The 16,524-nt window shown below is 52.8% G+C and overlaps 1 protein-coding gene across 11 annotated transcripts in view; it reads right to left on the bottom strand.

Moving 5' to 3' along the window:
- ZNF385C (zinc finger protein 385C) overlaps positions 1 to 16,524 on the bottom strand; it is a 181,023-nt gene that overhangs the window by 25,205 nt on the left and 139,294 nt on the right. For 9 of the 11 annotated variants that reach the window (XM_044999508.1, XM_044999503.1, XM_044999504.1 and 6 more), the window contains 2 exons: positions 14,114 to 14,256; positions 832 to 942 (listed from right to left, as the gene is read on the bottom strand). In XM_044999508.1, coding sequence (XP_044855443.1) covers positions 832 to 942; positions 14,114 to 14,256 — 254 coding nt within the window. Of the gene's footprint in view, positions 1 to 831; positions 943 to 14,113; positions 14,257 to 14,551; positions 14,686 to 16,524 lie in introns of those variants that run through there. The other 2 variants (XM_044999512.1, XM_044999506.1) reach the window with 2 other exon arrangements.

Below are 16,524 nucleotides of genomic sequence, written 5' to 3'. Positions count from 1 at the left end.
TCACTACCCGTTGAGCCCGACCATCTAGCCAGTTTTCTATCCACCTTACTGTCCATTCATCCAGCCCAGACTTCTTTAACTTGCTGGCAAGAGAGACAAGAGAAATCCCCTGGGGCTTTCCTATGTCCTGAGAACCCCCTTCCACACACACCCCTTCTGCTTTCTTTCTGGATGACCTACTCTCAACGGTGCAAAGGAAGCAGAAACCTTCTGCAAGGCCGGACTGGAAATAGCCCCTGTAGGTACAGAGCTGGCTCCCACCTACCTAGATACTTAGCTGACCCTCATCGTCGTACCTCAGGCGAGCACTCACCATCACTAATGGGTTTTGTCCCCCCAGCACCCCCTGGGAGATCAGGGTGTATTATCCCCATTTCACCGACGGGGAACTGAGGCACAAGGTAGAGGAGGAGACTTGCCCAAGGTCACACGGGGATTCTGTGGCAGGGCCAAGAACTGCAGCAAGGTCCCCAGAGTCCTGGTCCAGTGACCTGCCCCCTAAATCACCCTCCCTGCAGCCCCCAGCGCAGTGGGCACCTCGGGGCAGGCAGGGTGAGTGCAAAGGGGCCCAACTGGTGCTGGTGCTTAGCCATAGCCAGCTGCTGCATTCTCTAGCAGCCAGAGCTCCTGGGCTGGGACAGCGATGGCTCCGGACAGCCCCCTCCTCGGCTGTACCTCACGTAAGCCGCTGGCAATGCAGGATCTGGCCCACGGTCCGCTTATGGGAAGGAGCCTGTTCCTTCCTTGTCTCTAGCACAAGATGGACCATCCGGCTGCTAAGCCCCCCCTCCCTCGGCACTGCCCGCCCCACCCCTTCCAGACACAGCTTACCGCGGAGTTGAATCGGAGGTGGCAGATGTTGCAGGAGATGAACTGCTTCTTCTTGAGCGGGGAGGGGACGCCGAAGGTGTGACTGATCACGGCCTTCTGCACGGGATCCATCTGGAAGGGGAGGGAGGGAGGGAGGGAGGGAGGGCACGTGGTTACTCGGTGCTTAATACCGTGCTTCGAACACAGACCAGCAAAGCGCCCCAGTCTCGGCTCGGGAGCAGCACACGCTGCAGTGCTGCAACAGGGACATGCAGAATCCCTGCCCAGCCAAAGTCCTGGGGATCCTTTCCTTCCTCGGCTACTGCGGACAGAACCTGCCAGCACCTAGAACATGCAGCTCCTGTCTCGGATTTAGCTTAGGTCCCTGCGCTCTAGCAGGGAAAACAAGGACCTTTCGACTCAGGCCTCGGCAGGTAAAAGAGCATTTCAGCTCCCCTTCAGGGGGAGGTCTGGCACCTGCTGTCCTCCAGGTACTGTCCGGGCAGAATCCAGACTTGTCCCCATCCCCCCATGTCCAACACACGGGGAGGTGCGAATGTTCCCACCTCTTATCGTATTGTTACAGCAGGAGCCCCAAGAGGGCGCTGTTACAAGCCTTGCGAGATCTTTTCCGTCGCCTGCCAGCGCGGACGGTCTTTGAAGAAACGCTGCCTCGTTATTTGTTTTACGATGCCCATTTGTTCTTTGCAAGGAGCTGCAGCAAGCAGCAGGGGACTCTGGGCCCTGCCTCAGTCTCTCCAACTAGAGCCAATTCTTGCTCTTGGGGATCCGGGCCCTGGTGTTGGCCCGAGCTTTCAGAGCGCGCGGCTGTGCCTGCATGCTGTTTGTGACCACCTCTGCTGAAGGACTAAGGCACATGGTGTAACTAAAGCACGTTACACTAAGAAAATGTGCAGACTTTGCATCGCTGGTGTCTCTCCATTGCAAACCAACCTGTAGGGCCCCATGACCTGCACTTGCTCAGCAGAGGGGTGACAATATCTCCTCTCCCCCAGCCTCCGGAGCTTTCCTGCTTTCTCCTGGCTGTTGAGTAACTCCACCCCTTCCCCAGTACCAGGGAGAAATAATTCCTCTTTGTCATGATTTCACCCACAGATCTCAATGCCCGTTAGTCCCACGCCCCCTGAGAGCTGGGAATCATTACCCCCCGCTTACAGAAACACCAAGAGTGAGTTTTCCTCACGGACACATAGCAAGTTAGTGGCAGGGCCAGGATTAGAACCCAGGAGTCCTGGCACCTAGTCCCCAGGGTAACTGTCCAGGGATAGATCCAGGAAGCTCTCAGAGATTCTCCCTCCTCTCTGATCCCTTCTCCATTCACCACAGATGTCAATGCCGTGGATGGCAAATTATCGGTTTTCATCTGAGGTCCCCAGCTGCTCTGCTCAGCAGCCAATGAAACAGGTGCGTTGCCAGGTGACTTAGCTGGAACCTCAGTCACTGAAATAGGGTCTCAGTGTTCGGACCCAGAGGCGATAAAAACGAGTCACCGGCCATTAACCCTTTGTTTGCTGTTAATCAGTGAGTAAAATTCAGCCCCACGCAAGACCAGCAGAAGCCCTAAGCACTACGGGGTTTACACGGTGCCTGTACCTTGTGCTTTGCCCTCTGCCCTGCAGCGAATCTCACCCCAGTGACATCACTTCGCTCTCCTCGCAGTGAGGCGTCGCTGTGACACCCTAGGAGAGGCAGACCCACCGATGGGGGTGGAGCTCGGAACACGGAACCCTGCAAATTCCCTGCTCTGACGCCGAGACAGCTGCCCAGCCCACAGCTAACAGATTCGCCGGGCCGCCAATTCTGGGAGCGTTTCGACAGGTTGCTGCCATTGGGATCTAGGCTGAAGCGCTCAGATGCAGGGAGGGGAATCCCTGTGGGCCAGCTCACAATCGCTCTGTGCTTCAGGTCCCCAGCTGTAAAGTGGGGGTGGTAACCCTTCCCCCCCCCCGCCTTGCTCTGACTTGTAGGGACTTTGGGACAGGCACAGGCAAGGAAAGCACCTAGCACCAGCCAATCTCGCCTGGGGCCTGCAATATAAGAAGTCATTTATTTTTCATGCTGCATCAAACTATTAGCACAATTATTCGGGAACATTTTTTTATTGGCCAAGGAGTCCCCTGGCCCCTGGTATTCCACAGGGCGCATGCACTTGCGCTGCACAGAACTAGAACAACTCTAGCTATTTGCAACGGGCTGTGTCTTTCCGTGAGACGATTCATCAAAGGGCAGCGGTTGTGAGACGAGGCAGACGCACACAGACCAACGACAGCCCCCAGTGCGTCTGTCTCTCCCTGACGCTCAGCGTCATTTTAGTCCTCAGCCGGAGCGGTAAACTTATTCGAAAAGCCATAATTGTTTTAAACAAAACGCATTTATTAAGGAGGAAAAACAAGAATAATCTCTTTGTTGGAGTGCAGCTATAATCTATAATGCAAGGATTGTTTCGCTACCCGGAGGCATAGGAAGATTATCTTATCTGCGTCCTGCTGTCAGTGGAGCCTTGGGTTTTCAGGCGATCGTATTTCTCTGCAAAGCTATTTAGTCGCAGAGACAGGTGCATCAGTCTTCAGGGCACATGCCTGGACAACAGAGCCATTATCAAGACCCCAAATTCCATTCCAGGAGTGAGCAGAATGGTAATATCGAGTGATTAATGAAGTGCCTGTTTGCTATGAAATTTTACTCACTTATCTGGAATATAAATGAAGAGGCATTTGGGTTCTGATGGGGGAACCAGAGGCCTCTAGTGATGACAAAGACACTGCTCCACCTCTGACAACGAACACCGCGGTGCACTCACAGCAGCACCCACACAGTGCAAAAAACAAGAGGAAACTCTCTCCTCCGTGCAGTGCTGCATCAAGGTGCTGTGTCCATGCTGGTCCCTTACTGGAATGGCCCAGCATTTTAACTGCTCTTCTGCCTTTGAGGAGCTCCTCCCCCATGTCTAGCACCTCAGGAGGGAGCCAAGAACCGGAGAAGCCAGGAGGAAGGTGGAGTGGAATTTACAGATCTAGGAAGATGCCATGGGTGGGAAGTTCAGGAAGGTGGCAGATATTTCTTGGGCAGCAGTGCCCATAATTAACTCAGGGAGGAAGGATGGGCTTGGGTTGAGGCATTGGACTGGGACTCCTGAGATCTGAGTTCCCACCTCTGCCACTGGCTTCCTGTGTGATCCTGGCTGGGCAAGTCGCAGAATCTCTCCGGGCCCCACTTCTTCAACTGGAAAAATGTAATAATCCTTCCGCTGCCTGGTCCTGTAGAACTGCAAGCTCCTGAGGGCAGGGCCCATCTCCCACGATGGGGCTGTGCGGCACCCAGCCCCACGGGGCCCTGATCTCTGTTGGAGACTCTAGTTGCTCCCATAATACACAACATGACAACCGCAAATCACAGCCGAGGATTTCACAGACATTTAGGAGAGTCCCAGGAATGTGACACTAAGACCTGGTCACGCCCTGGAAAAACATTGCGCCCTCAGGGCCATAGTTCGGTCGACCTGACCCCTTCTGTAAACGTGGCGGGGTCAGCGGAAGAATTCTCTAGTACCTGGGAGAGGCGGATTAACTCCATGGATGGGAAAACCCCTTCTGTAGGAAGCGTCCGCGCTACAGCAGCCCAGCGACAGCGCCAAAGTGACACTGCGTCTAGACACGGCCTCAAGTCAAACGAGTTGAATTCAAAAGTGCGCGTGTGCGAGCGCACAAGTGTGCCTACCGGCCCCGCACTGGTCTTTTGAGTCTGTGAAGGATACAGATTCTTCCCTCCCATCAATTTACAATGCCCATGTGAGACTACAGGATCCAAGCCTGTGTTAGACACGGAACAGACCAAGACACCGTTCAGAATACAGGCTGGAGGTTGTTACTAAGGTGGCTGAAATATACCTAGTTTTCTGTGTGCAAAATTTAGAAAGAAACAAAATATTGTTATTCTGGGGAAAGTTTTTTGCTGAAATATTCCATTTTTCCATCGAAACGTAACCCAAAATTTGATGTCTGCGCTCGTCCCCTCTTTCCACTCCTTTTTTCACTAGAAGAGCAGGAATGTGGAAAAACAGAAAACATTAAGCTGAATTTTAAAAATTGAAATAAAATAGTTTTGTTTCATTCTGATGAAAAACAGGCGCATTCTGAACAAGCCAAGCATTCGCACAGAAAATTTCTGAATTGTTCAAAATGCCATTGTTTGGGGGGGAAACACCTCAACCTTTCGATGACAAAACGTCAGCCAGCTGCAGGCATCACACACATGTCCTGCCATACGGGGATGCAATGAGGGATGGTTTTGTGGTTAATGCTCCGAACTGGGGACCAGGACTCCTGGGTCCTATTCCCAGCTCTCCCACTGATTTGCTGCAAGTCACTTCCTCGGTCTGTGCCTCAGTTTCCCCCGCTGTAAAATGGGAATGGTGACACTGAGAGAAGAGCCGAGCCGTGGAAATTCCTCGATGGTTGACAGACACATGGAGACTTGGGGCTGGAAGATGGGCAAATGATTATTATTTTTATTATAAAAGTACCAGATTTTGATGCCCGGCGAAGCTTTGGGCCAGACTGCCAGTGGGTTTAAATGGGCATTTTTCCATCGACTCCAACGGAGCTCCACTCATTGAGAGCAGCGGAGAGAAAGGCTCAAGGGGCACTTGTTAAAGACTGTTCAGCTATTTAATCAGATGGATTAATAGCAAAGGGAAAAACCCCAACCCCTGGGGAGAGCAGAGCTGATTGGCTCTTTATTACTACGCTGAACCTTCTGAGGGGCTGTGATGAGATGCAGGCTCCACACCATGGAGACAAAAGGGACTAGACAATTTGGTATTTAATGATCAAGGGTCCTTGATGCTACATGCTAGAGGTTTACACGCCTATTAATTAACACTACATTACAGCCTCTCAGAAAGCTTCACTTTCCATTTTGGACTCTTCATATAAAGTATCCTCCATTAATATCAAAACCAGAGGACATTTTAACTGTCCAATCAATTTTTATTCAGTTCATATTCACTTTAATAGCGCTAGTCCGTCATGAATTCATTCAGCCTCTGCGGATGGGCCCTCGCTGCCTTTCTAACTCTTCGAAGGCCCAGTCTGCAGCCAGGAAGGGGCAATTAAAGAAAAGTTACCCCTCCCCAGACGGATTTTTAAACTCCTTGTTTAAGGAGATGAAACTGACGATCCTTTTCCCAACAGGTTGGGTCATCGCGCTGTCATCATCATCACGCTCCTTTCTGGTGTCTTCCCATCACCCGATCTCCTGGCTGGGTTCTCTGAGAGTAACAGGAGAATGGCACATCCCAAAGTCATTCCTTCACATTCCCAGACATCTCTGGGGAAGCCACAGGGCTCTTGGCAGCTCTGGGTACCGGCTGCACAACAGACATTCGCCTGAGCTTTCCGTTCCGTTCCTTAGCACGCACAGTCTCCTACACGTCCCGCCAGGTAACGCCCTGCCTCACTGGATCTGTGTCATATGAGAAACGACTAACAAACAATCCTGTCAGTAAAGTTCTATTATACAGAGGCGCTACTGGGGCAGGACTCCTGGGTTCCACTCCCAGCTCTGACAACGATTCCCTATGTGACCAGGGGCAAGTCACTTGCAAAATCTGCCCTTGTGCAGAAGAGCCCAGTGTGGATTACAGCCAGGTTAAACAAGCCTGAAAACGTCTCGTACTGTGCAGGGAGCCAGATTTCAGAGGGGATAAGCACCCACCCACCCACAACTGCCACTGACGCTACTGACATCAGCTGTGGCTACTCAGGATTGCTCCAGATCAGGCCTGTTAACCCCTCGGCTTTGGACTGCCCCATCTGTAAAACGGTGGCAACGACATCCAGGCTCCTATGGGTATTAAAGAGTTTAAGTGGTTTGATTAATAGATCGCTAGGTTGCAAGGCCGGAAGGGATCACTGGGAGCATCTAGTCTGGCCCCAGAGCATCCCTAGGCTAATCCCTACAGCAGAGCTTTCAGAAAAACAGCTACTCTTGATTTGAAAACGGTCAGTGACGGAGGATCCTCCACGACCCCTGGTTAGTGACGCTCATTGTTCAAATGTTCAGCTTTATTCGTCTAGTGTCAACTCGCAGCCACTGGATCCTGTTAGACCTTCCTCTGCTAGACTGACGAGCCCATTTTTACTTATTTGTTCCCCAGATAGGTGCTTATAGACAGTAATCAACGCACCCCTTCCCTTTGTTCACATCAACAGACTGAGCTCTTTGAGTCGATCGCTGTTTTCTTATTCTCGTGGCGCTTCTGTGACCCCTCTCCAATTTATCAACATCCTTCTTGAATCGTGGGCACCCGAACTGAACACAGGGCTCCAGCAGCGGTCGCACCAGTGCCGAACACAGAGGTTAAATAACCTCTCTACGCCCAGCCAAGATTCACATGGTTATGCATCCCAGGATCGCATTAGCTCTTTTGCCGCACACCATCACACGGAGCTCTTAGGTTTGAGGCTCCTAGAGGTGGCTTCTTCTCCTCTCCCTGATGGCAAGTACCTCTGAGTGCTGTACGTTCCCATCACCATTCACCTGCAGAGTCAGGGAAGTCAGTCTGTGCCTGGCAACCCATATGAGCCGTCATCTCTAATGTGGGGCTCACTGCAGCAAGCCATTCCGCCCCTGCACCGGCCCGGGGAGCAGCGCTGAACTGGCTAACTCCAAAGGGACTGTTCAAGGCAAAGGGAGCTTCCATCCCATTTCAAGAGACCCTGTTTCTAGACATGCACTTTGGAAAGTGCAGCATGAAACCGCTGCCTCAGCCATCGCCGCAGCCGCTGCCACATCCCATCCAACACTGAGTCAGATCAGACCCAGCTGAGCTTGCTTGCTAACTCATTTCATTGTTTTGGACGCAGAGATTTCCCAGAATGCCGGGACACGGGTCCTGCTCTCTGGTTACGTGAAGCTGTTTGCAGCAGTAAGTCCCATAGGTACTATGGGATGCCACCTGTCCCTTCCCTCTGTCGACTTACGCTAGCCACAGGGCCTCTATTACCGAGGCTCTGAGCATTTCACAATCTTTTATATGCATTGATCCTCCCCAAGCCTCCCGGGAGGCAGGGCAGTGCTAGTCATCCTCATTTTCCAGATGCGGGACCAAAGTACAGAGGAACTAGACCAGGGAATTGGACCCGGGTCTCCCAAGTCTCTGCCTCGCACCCTAACCACCGGGCCATCCTCCCCCTTTAGACTCCTTCACAACAATAAAAACTTAACTTACATCTAGCGCTATCACTTCGCTGTGCAAACACTCATTCGTTCATGGGAAGTAGGCTGGCCAGAAGTATTCCCATGTTACAGATGGAGAAATTGAGGTACAGAGAAGAAAAGTGACTTCCCTCCTCATAGGGGAACAAACCTCAAGGACAACTCTCCACTCTAAAGCCAAGAGTTATTGCAGCTGCAGATGCTGAGGGTTTCACAGCTGTTTCACCCTCACCATTTCTTGTATTCAAAAGTCAACTCTAACGGCGAGTTTTGAAAAGGCGTTCGGAAGTGGGCCATGCCGTGCATAGCTGTTCTGTGGAGCCTGTCCGGGCTAGTCACCCGCCTGCACTGCAGATATCGAATGACACTCTGTCTCTGCATCTCTTTGTTCCATCAAGCAGATCTGCGGAGAACAGTGTGTTTTTAGCACACAGAGAACTTTGCTAGAAGCACAAAACGACTCCTTTCGGTGGGTGATGCTGAATGGTTTCGACACTCTGATGCCACCTGAGTATTCTTGTGCTTCTACTTAAAAAAAAAAAAAAGTACTCCAGTAACTTTCTTCCAACTTTTGCAGTCACAGACACTGGACTGGAAAAGCCCTGACATAACCCTGGCTAGTATCCTCCCAGTGCTGGATGGTACCCCCTACAGTCTATTCTCTGTGGCATCAAGAACTCATTCAGCACAGTAAAATGTGCCATGATGTACTTGTCCTGGTCTATGCTAAATACAGCTCTGCTGAAGGGTCTCTGCATTGAGAGCGTACGTACCAATTCCCAGGGCTCAGGAGTGGCTGGTCTGACGCGATTTTCATTTACAGATTCCAGCAGAATTAATTGGAATGCATCAGGAGCCTTCTGTCCCCATCTCCGGAGAGAACTCACACGAAAGCAGAGAGGTGATTCTGGGTACAGTGCATTCACAGAGCAAATGTCTCTGCTTTATAGTCAATTCCTATTGACTCAAATTACTCAATTTATCCCCGGGATGTTCCTCCTGATATAAATAGAGATCTCCTCGTTGAGCTTCCTGCCAGCCACCGAGGTCAGAAACGGGAATTCAGAGGGACAGCGTCACTTTGGACTGCGCCTTCTGGTACTGCGGTTTTGCAAGACACTGTTAGATCTTGGAGAACTCAAATGCAGCCGCAGCCAGAGCCAGAGCGTCCCTCCTGAACACGAGGCGCCGTCTGTGGGGCAAGAGCGCACAGCTCGGGAGGATTCGCTTTGCTCCAGAGTAGAACATCTGCTGGGTTCATGAGAGTCTTGTGACCTGCCCAGCATGCAAAGGATTCAGCTCTGCAGTAACAAGCGACTCTCCCTCGACGCTGTTCCAGCGGGGGTGACTATTACAGAACATTTCACAGGACGGGGACAGGAAGCCAGCACATGGGCTTGGGGTCAGAAGGTGCAAGTTCACTGACTGGAGTGGAGTTGCTCTCTCCTTGCACCAGCTCTGAATACGACCCAGGGTAGCTGGAAATCGGAAATCTAAAGCACGACCAGCTTTTCTTTCTTCCCTTAGCGTATACTTGAAGCTCAGCTGCCAGATGGACTCGCTGAGCTGTCGCCATGGCAGATTAGACGGGAAAGGAGATAAGGAAACAGCAGCCTGACTTCCCCTGGTGCAACGAAGCATTAAATGGAGGCTGGAGTCCAGCAGCCCTCCACGAAAAGGCCTTTGCTGTCATCCTCTGTAAAGCCGCCGGCCTAGATGGGGCCTCTGAGCTTTCTGCCCCCCCGACCCCGCGTCGGTGAGTCATCCCTCACTTCCTCTGGGTGGCCAAATTCCTCCTTATTCCTGCGGCAACTCCGGCAACTCCAGCTTGAGGACTTCTTCAGCCTCTGCTCTGCAGCCGGGACGTCTCAGCTGCTCCAGGAAGCCGGACCGTTTCCAAACAGGTCCTGTCGCTCCACTAGCTTCCTCAACCTCCCGCTATGCACAGAGGGAGCGGGGCTGTTTAAGGGCCGCCCAAGAGAGACGTAACAAGGATCCCCCCTGCCAGGCCTAAGGACTATCCCATTGGACACGCCCCACGGAAGCACCTTCGGTCAGGCCCAGAGGAGCAGCCCTCCTCACATTACTCAATAGGGGTCTATGCGCCCTGCAGCGGGCACGTCTGGTCTGGCCAAGCAGCAAGTCATCCCAGGCGCTGCGCCAGCACTAGGCTGAGGCGCACGTAAGGGCTGGAGCCTGCGAGGTGCTGGGCACCTGCCCCAAGCTCAGGATATGCTTAGGAGCTTTGCTGGAGCGAGGCCAGAATGTGCCGCACCTTGAAGGATCCAGCCCTGAGGATCCCATAGGCCCTGCGCTGAGCCTCTGCACCGGCGTGAACTTGACCCAAAAAGGGGCTGAAAATCCCCTGAAATCCGACAGGCTGAAGGCTCAGCCTTGCTGAGTTGGACAGCTGGGAACCCGGATGCCATTTCTGCTGCACTCTGCAGTAGGCCTGCTCCAGAGGCTCTCTCCTCCCTGGAACAATTGTCTCCTGGTTAATTACAAGAATCTGTATTTTGTCCTGCTAGGTGGTGCAGAAGAATTTCCACCATTCTGTTCTGCAGCGAGTGTGGTGCTGGGTCTGGGGATGAGCGGAGGCCCCTGCAGCCTGGACTCCTCTTTTCCCAGGGGAGGGCCGAAGCAGGCAGAGAGAGGGCGTGCCTCGTCCAGGCTGCCCTCCAAGTCCTTATCCCTGCCTCGGAGCCACTCTCTCCAAGGGTCATGGGCAGCTGAGTCACTCTGGCCTCATCAGCCACACGGCAGGTGGGAACGACTTTCACAAACTCCCAGCCAGGGCTGGATTTGAACGGGTCCCCTAGAGGTGTAAGATTTCCATTGAGCACAGACAGCTTTATCACAGGTTCCCACTGCGCTTAGAGCTACGTACGCCCTGCACAAATACACACACGCATGGCAAATTGCTTAGTGTGATCCTATCTCAGCCAGGCGTGGAGCAACTGTCCCTGCTGAGCGAAGGGACCTCGCCGAGGTGAGCCCACCACCCAGGAAAGGTCAGTGGAATGTCACTGGCTCATGTTGCAGGCGGGGATGGGGTTTCCAGCAAACACGGGAGAGGAATGTTCAAAAGCTTCATTTAAAAAACAAACAAACAACATGACAACAGGACACATGCGCCCAGGGGAGGAGGGAGGGCCAGCCAAGGAGCATACGGAACAGACTGGGTCAGTTTAGCTGCTGGCTCCAATTGCTAAAAAAAGGAACATGGGCAAAAATGGCTGTTAATAGCATCAGCAAAAATCATCTTCTACTGTACCCCTGCATTCTAGCCCTAGAGAGGGGCTAAAGCGGGGATTTAAAAGGGTCCCATGGGAGTTTAAGGCTGGAATCCCAAAGTCAGTGGGAGTTGGGAGCCTACCTCCCCGTAACGTCTCTGAAAATCTTCCCCTAAATAAGCAGCAATAATCACGTGCACTTCCACAGCGTGTGTCATCCCTGGACCGCAAAGTAATTTCCAAAAGGAAGGTCAGTGTCGCCCTCTCTGCCGAGGAGAGGGGGAATGAGGCACAGCGAGGTTCAGAATCCACCCGTGTTGTCAAACTCAGAGGCTTGAAGTGATGTATTTCAGTGCCTAAGTAGCCACACGAGCGCAGCTTCATTTTCCTCTGTGCCGAGCGCTCAGGGCTCCCAGGGAAGTGAAGATTTCAGTGAGTAACTTTAATAGGTTACACAGCCCGAAGGAACCACTGCGATGGTCTAGTCTGACCTGCTGCATAGCACAGCCCTGCAGTCGTTCCCCTTTCGACCGACATCTCTGCAACGTTTGGTCTAACTGACTTGCCCACGTTCACCCTGCAAGCCGGGCGCCGAGTCCGGAACAGATCTCAGGTTTTCTGCCTCTGTACTCAGCCCATTAGACCACAACGGTTCCTCTTCAAAGAGGTGATTCACCAGGTCTTTGTATTTCTAACCTCTACTATTCCAGCAAGTCAGAGACGTAACAGACCTATTAGGTCAAGTTCGTCTCCCAGCAAGTCAGGACAGAGTCCCCAATGGAGGATGCAAAATTGGGATTGGCTCGTTCACGTGCTGTCCTCCAAGCACCATCGACCCACATACTCAGTTTCCTTTTGGGCGTCCATTCACATGGTGCGTCCCCGTGGAATCCCTTGCGCCACCACTGCAAATACCAGCACAGATTCTTCCTTACAGCTGGTTGGAAAATTATTCGCCCCCATCCCCCCCGAAAAGTTTTAATGAAGAAAAAAAATTTTTTTTGACAAAAACATTGTAATTGAAAATTTTCATATGAAATCCAAAAATTTAAAACCAACCTTGTTTTGGTGGGGGGGGGGGGGGGAATGTTAAAATCTCCATTTAGTTGAAAAAGCCATTTTCCAATGGAAAAAAGGTTGAAATGGAAATGTTTTGTAACCAGCTACAGGAAGAGGCCCCTGACATTCCCTGATGGTTAAGTGGGCAAAGGAGGAGGAGATTAGAAGCCTGAGACATTATTATATAAGTATCACATAACCGAGGCCTGGGCTCGCCTGCAGATTGACCTTGACCTTAGTAAACTAACAAGAGACATTCTGCAATAAGCAAAGCAGGACTGACAACAAAACCTGGAGAGGTGGCAGCTGACGGATTCCTTGTACCCTTAGATGCTCTATTCTGTGTTTAATCTCATAAAACTCCCCTCCAAAGCTACTTTATTGCTATTGATTCTGGGAGCAAAACCCAACTGATCTTGGTTGAAATGAAGCATTTTTAAAATGTCTGTTTATAATAGTGATGCATGGAGCCTTGTGGGATTGATCTCGGATGCACCCGTTTCAAAAAAGAACGTGTGTCTCTGTGGTCAGTTTCAGAGCCCTCCTCCCTCTGCAGCAATAGACCCAGGACAGGTCTACACTACGGGGGAAAATCGATATAAGATACGCAACTTCAGCTACGTGAATAACGTAGCTGAAGTCGAAGTATCTTATATCGAATTACCTACCGTCCTCACGGCGCGGGATCGATGTCCGCGGCTCTCCATGTCGACTCCGCTACCGCCGTTCGGGTTGGTGGAGTTACGGAGTCGACAGGAGCGCGTTCGGGGATCGATATATCGCGTCTAGATGAGACGCGATATATCGATCCCCGAGAAATCGATTGCTACCCGCCGATACGGCGGTTAGTGAAGACGTACCCCCAGGGAGTGCTCTCAGACGCGCTTCCCTTCAGGTTAAGAGTGACACGTGCACTAATTTGCATGGGCAGTTTATGGCTCAGAAGACCCCTTTAGCAAAGCAGGAAGTTAGCTGGGCGGATGCGGAGAGTGGTGAACCTGTGATTGGCAGCTAATCGAACAATAAGGGAGAAGGAATTTACAGGACAATGGGACCAATAAGAACAAGGCAGTCTGGGTCAGTGGGTAGGGCACTGCCTTGGGGCTCGGGAGATCTGGGTTCTGCCCCTGCTCTGCCATTACTCTGCTCCGTGACCTTGAACGAGCCATGCTGCCTGTTGCCCTTCCTGTGACCCATTCAATACCATCTGGCACTGAACTTTGCCAGCCACGGTTACAGGCAAAAGGCACCTTCAGTCTGGCCACCCAGGTGTCTGATTCAGCCAAGTGTGTATTCATACGGGGTCAGGTTTTCACAAGCTCCCACTGCTCTTGGCAGGAGCTGCTGAACTGCAATCTGGGCCAAACCACGGGAGTTTAGTGCTTCTGAAAACAGCGGGTGCCCAGAGGCCAAACCCTGCTGGGAAGAGAGCCCAGCTCCCTCCAAAGCCAGATCCCCAGGATCCATGCCCTGAGTCCACCTGTGCTCGCCTAGAGCCACTGGCATCACGGCCCAACCAACAGTTATTCCTGGCCCACCAGCTGCTCCCTGGCTAACATGCTGCTTTTCCTCACATCCTCAATTTTGGAATATTCCTTCCCCACTCCCTGAACATGGAAAGCCTTGACGGGGCTACGCGGTGAGCAGTGATGGGTTGGCTGTCCTGGCTGGCATCCCCCACCCCGTACCCTGGCGCTGCTGCATTTCAGACGTAGACGCACGGATCTCACCCCTTCCAGCCTGGAAGTTCTTTGAGCCTCGTAATAACTCACCGTGTTGAAGTTGGGGAACAGGTTGAGTGGGGACGTCCCATTGAGTCTAAAGGTCAGGAAGTGCTTGATGTCCAGTGGCGGGTGTAGGGGTCGCCCAGGAATAGACAGCGATGCTAGGAGGGGGCTGCTGTGCCCCGACGGACCTACGCAGAGAGGGAAGGAGACACAACGCTGAGATTTTTCTTAATTAAATCACCTGGAAAAGAGCAAATGTCAACTCTGAAATTTTGAATTAAAATGGTGTTTTGGCTTTTTGGTTTTAAATAACTGGAATTACACAATACTGACATGAGAAGGGAATTTTTTTTTGCCTTGAATTGGTTCAAAATGTCCCACAGGGAAACGTAAATATTTCAAACCACCAGCTTTTTGTTTTAAATTTCTCATGTTAAAATCCCAGTTTTCCCAACTACCTCTAATAACCCTGACAATGCTCACCGAGAAATACGGGGGCCTCTCTCCCTCCAAGGGGATTCTGGGTAGGCACAGGGGAGCGCTCTTGCAGATCCTGATGCAGGACTGGGGCCTCTGACTGTAGGCTGCTTGGGGTGGGGACCTGGATTTCTTTTGAGTCTTATACAGCTCCGAGCACACGGACACGCAAAACTATAGAGACAACATGGCAATAAAAGCAATGCAGATGCAGAGGCAGTAGCTAGACTAGCTAGTCACAGGGGAGGAGGGAGGAACACGTCCCCTGGCTCAGCCGTTATGCTAAGATTGTCAAAGGAGTTTGACTTCCAGTGGGTTTTGAATGCCTCATCTGAGCTTTAGGAACTGAGGAACAGCCTCAGTTCGCCGCTGCCACTGGCTAGGATTAGAAATACAGCTGCTGGTGCTCCTGCTGCCTCTCCTCCACCTCCCTCACTGTTCCCCCCAATGGGTTATTAGCGTCTATAACAGAAACACCCACATCCCGAGCGCCACGAACCAGCTTCCCAGGCTGCCGCACGCCTTCCCCCGCAGATTAACAGTGAGCGACGGGGCATGATCTAAAAATAGTCCAAAGTAAATAAAAAAAATATTGTAGGAACTGGGGAAAACCGAATTGGTTCCAAGCAGCCAGAGGCTCTTCTGGAACCTGAGCAGAAACTGGATTTGAATAACCAGATCTGAGCTGAAAGACGAATGTCACACACAATCAAAATCAAAGTCACTCCCCTCACCCGTCGAACTTGCTTTTCCTCCCGTTGCTTCGCCCCCTACTTTCATTCCTTTGCAGCAGCTCTAAGGCTGAGGTTCTGCGTGCGGCTTAAGGCCCAGTGCATGGGGCCTCCCCAGGCCACCCTGGTGGGAGGCTTTGCTATGAACACACCCGGAGCAGGGCTGGTAATTCCACTTATCCCTCGGCCCAGAGAGCACCTGGGTTTGAGCACGAAAGGGGAAGGGGTGTGAAGACTTTAAGGAGCCCGGATTTCCAAACTCTGAGCAGATGAGCTAAGGGAACCGACCCCAGGAGTTATGGACAACCGATGGAACGGATCCGCTGGGCCCGATCCTCAGTGCCATGGCTGCTGTGCTGGGGGAACGGACAATGCGGGGCGGAGGGCTGCGATGGCATCTTCCCCCCTCTGCCCTGGCTGCTGCAAGTCAGAGCAGCGTCAGGGCTGCTCTAACATCGCTCTGCTCCCCCCGAGGCCTGACAACAGCCATCGCACAGTTCCCTCCGGCCACGCCCCTGAGCTGCGCCCTAGGCCAGCAGCGGGGAGCAGGGCAGGTACAGCCCTGATGCCACCAGGGGAGCCCCCCTGTGCAGAGATGATTCCCTCCCCCACATTGCAAGGTCCCTTCAAACACCTGAACTGCTCTGGCAGCAGAGGGGCCGCAGCACCGGCCAGGATCAGGCTCCCTGATGCCAAGGGGTGAGGCGGGCAGGGCTCGGTCACAGCAACCCAGGAACTTCACTCTCCTAAACACACTGGGGGTCCCCTCCAGGCTCAGCGCTGGGGAGTGAGTCCCTTGGGCAAAGTGGTACCCGCAGGGCACAGAGCCAAGGCAGCTCGCCCCACGTGCACCCCCCTCCTACGGGGGCGTGGGGAGCCCTTCGCATGGACGACAGGGTCCCTGCTCTGGTCCCACATGGTCCAGTGTGGGAGGGAAGGAGGCCGGCAGAGCCACGTTCACGTGGTTCCAGGGGCTGAGGTCTCCGTTCCAGGCGCTCGGCTGGAAGAGCCGCTGCAGAGGGGCTGCACGGGAGCCCCCCGAGACTGCACGGCCAGTCTGGACACGGCGGGGGAGGGTACCAGCCTTCAAGCTGAGCAGCGCCCGCGGTGCCCAACTCAGCCCTATCCTGAACATCTGCACAGGCTCCGGGGAGCGCTGGCTCTTCGGGCGGAGCTTATTTTGTGGGCGGAGCTTGGACGAGCACTGTCGCTCTCCCCCATTCAACCCCTGGGTGGGGATTAGGAAGG

The sequence above is a fragment of the Mauremys mutica genome, chromosome 25 (assembly GCF_020497125.1).
Source record: "Mauremys mutica isolate MM-2020 ecotype Southern chromosome 25, ASM2049712v1, whole genome shotgun sequence".
Classification (NCBI taxonomy): domain Eukaryota; kingdom Metazoa; phylum Chordata; order Testudines; family Geoemydidae; genus Mauremys; species Mauremys mutica.
Note: the sequence above shows the minus strand (reverse complement) of the source record. Positions and strands in the feature narration are given on the sequence as shown.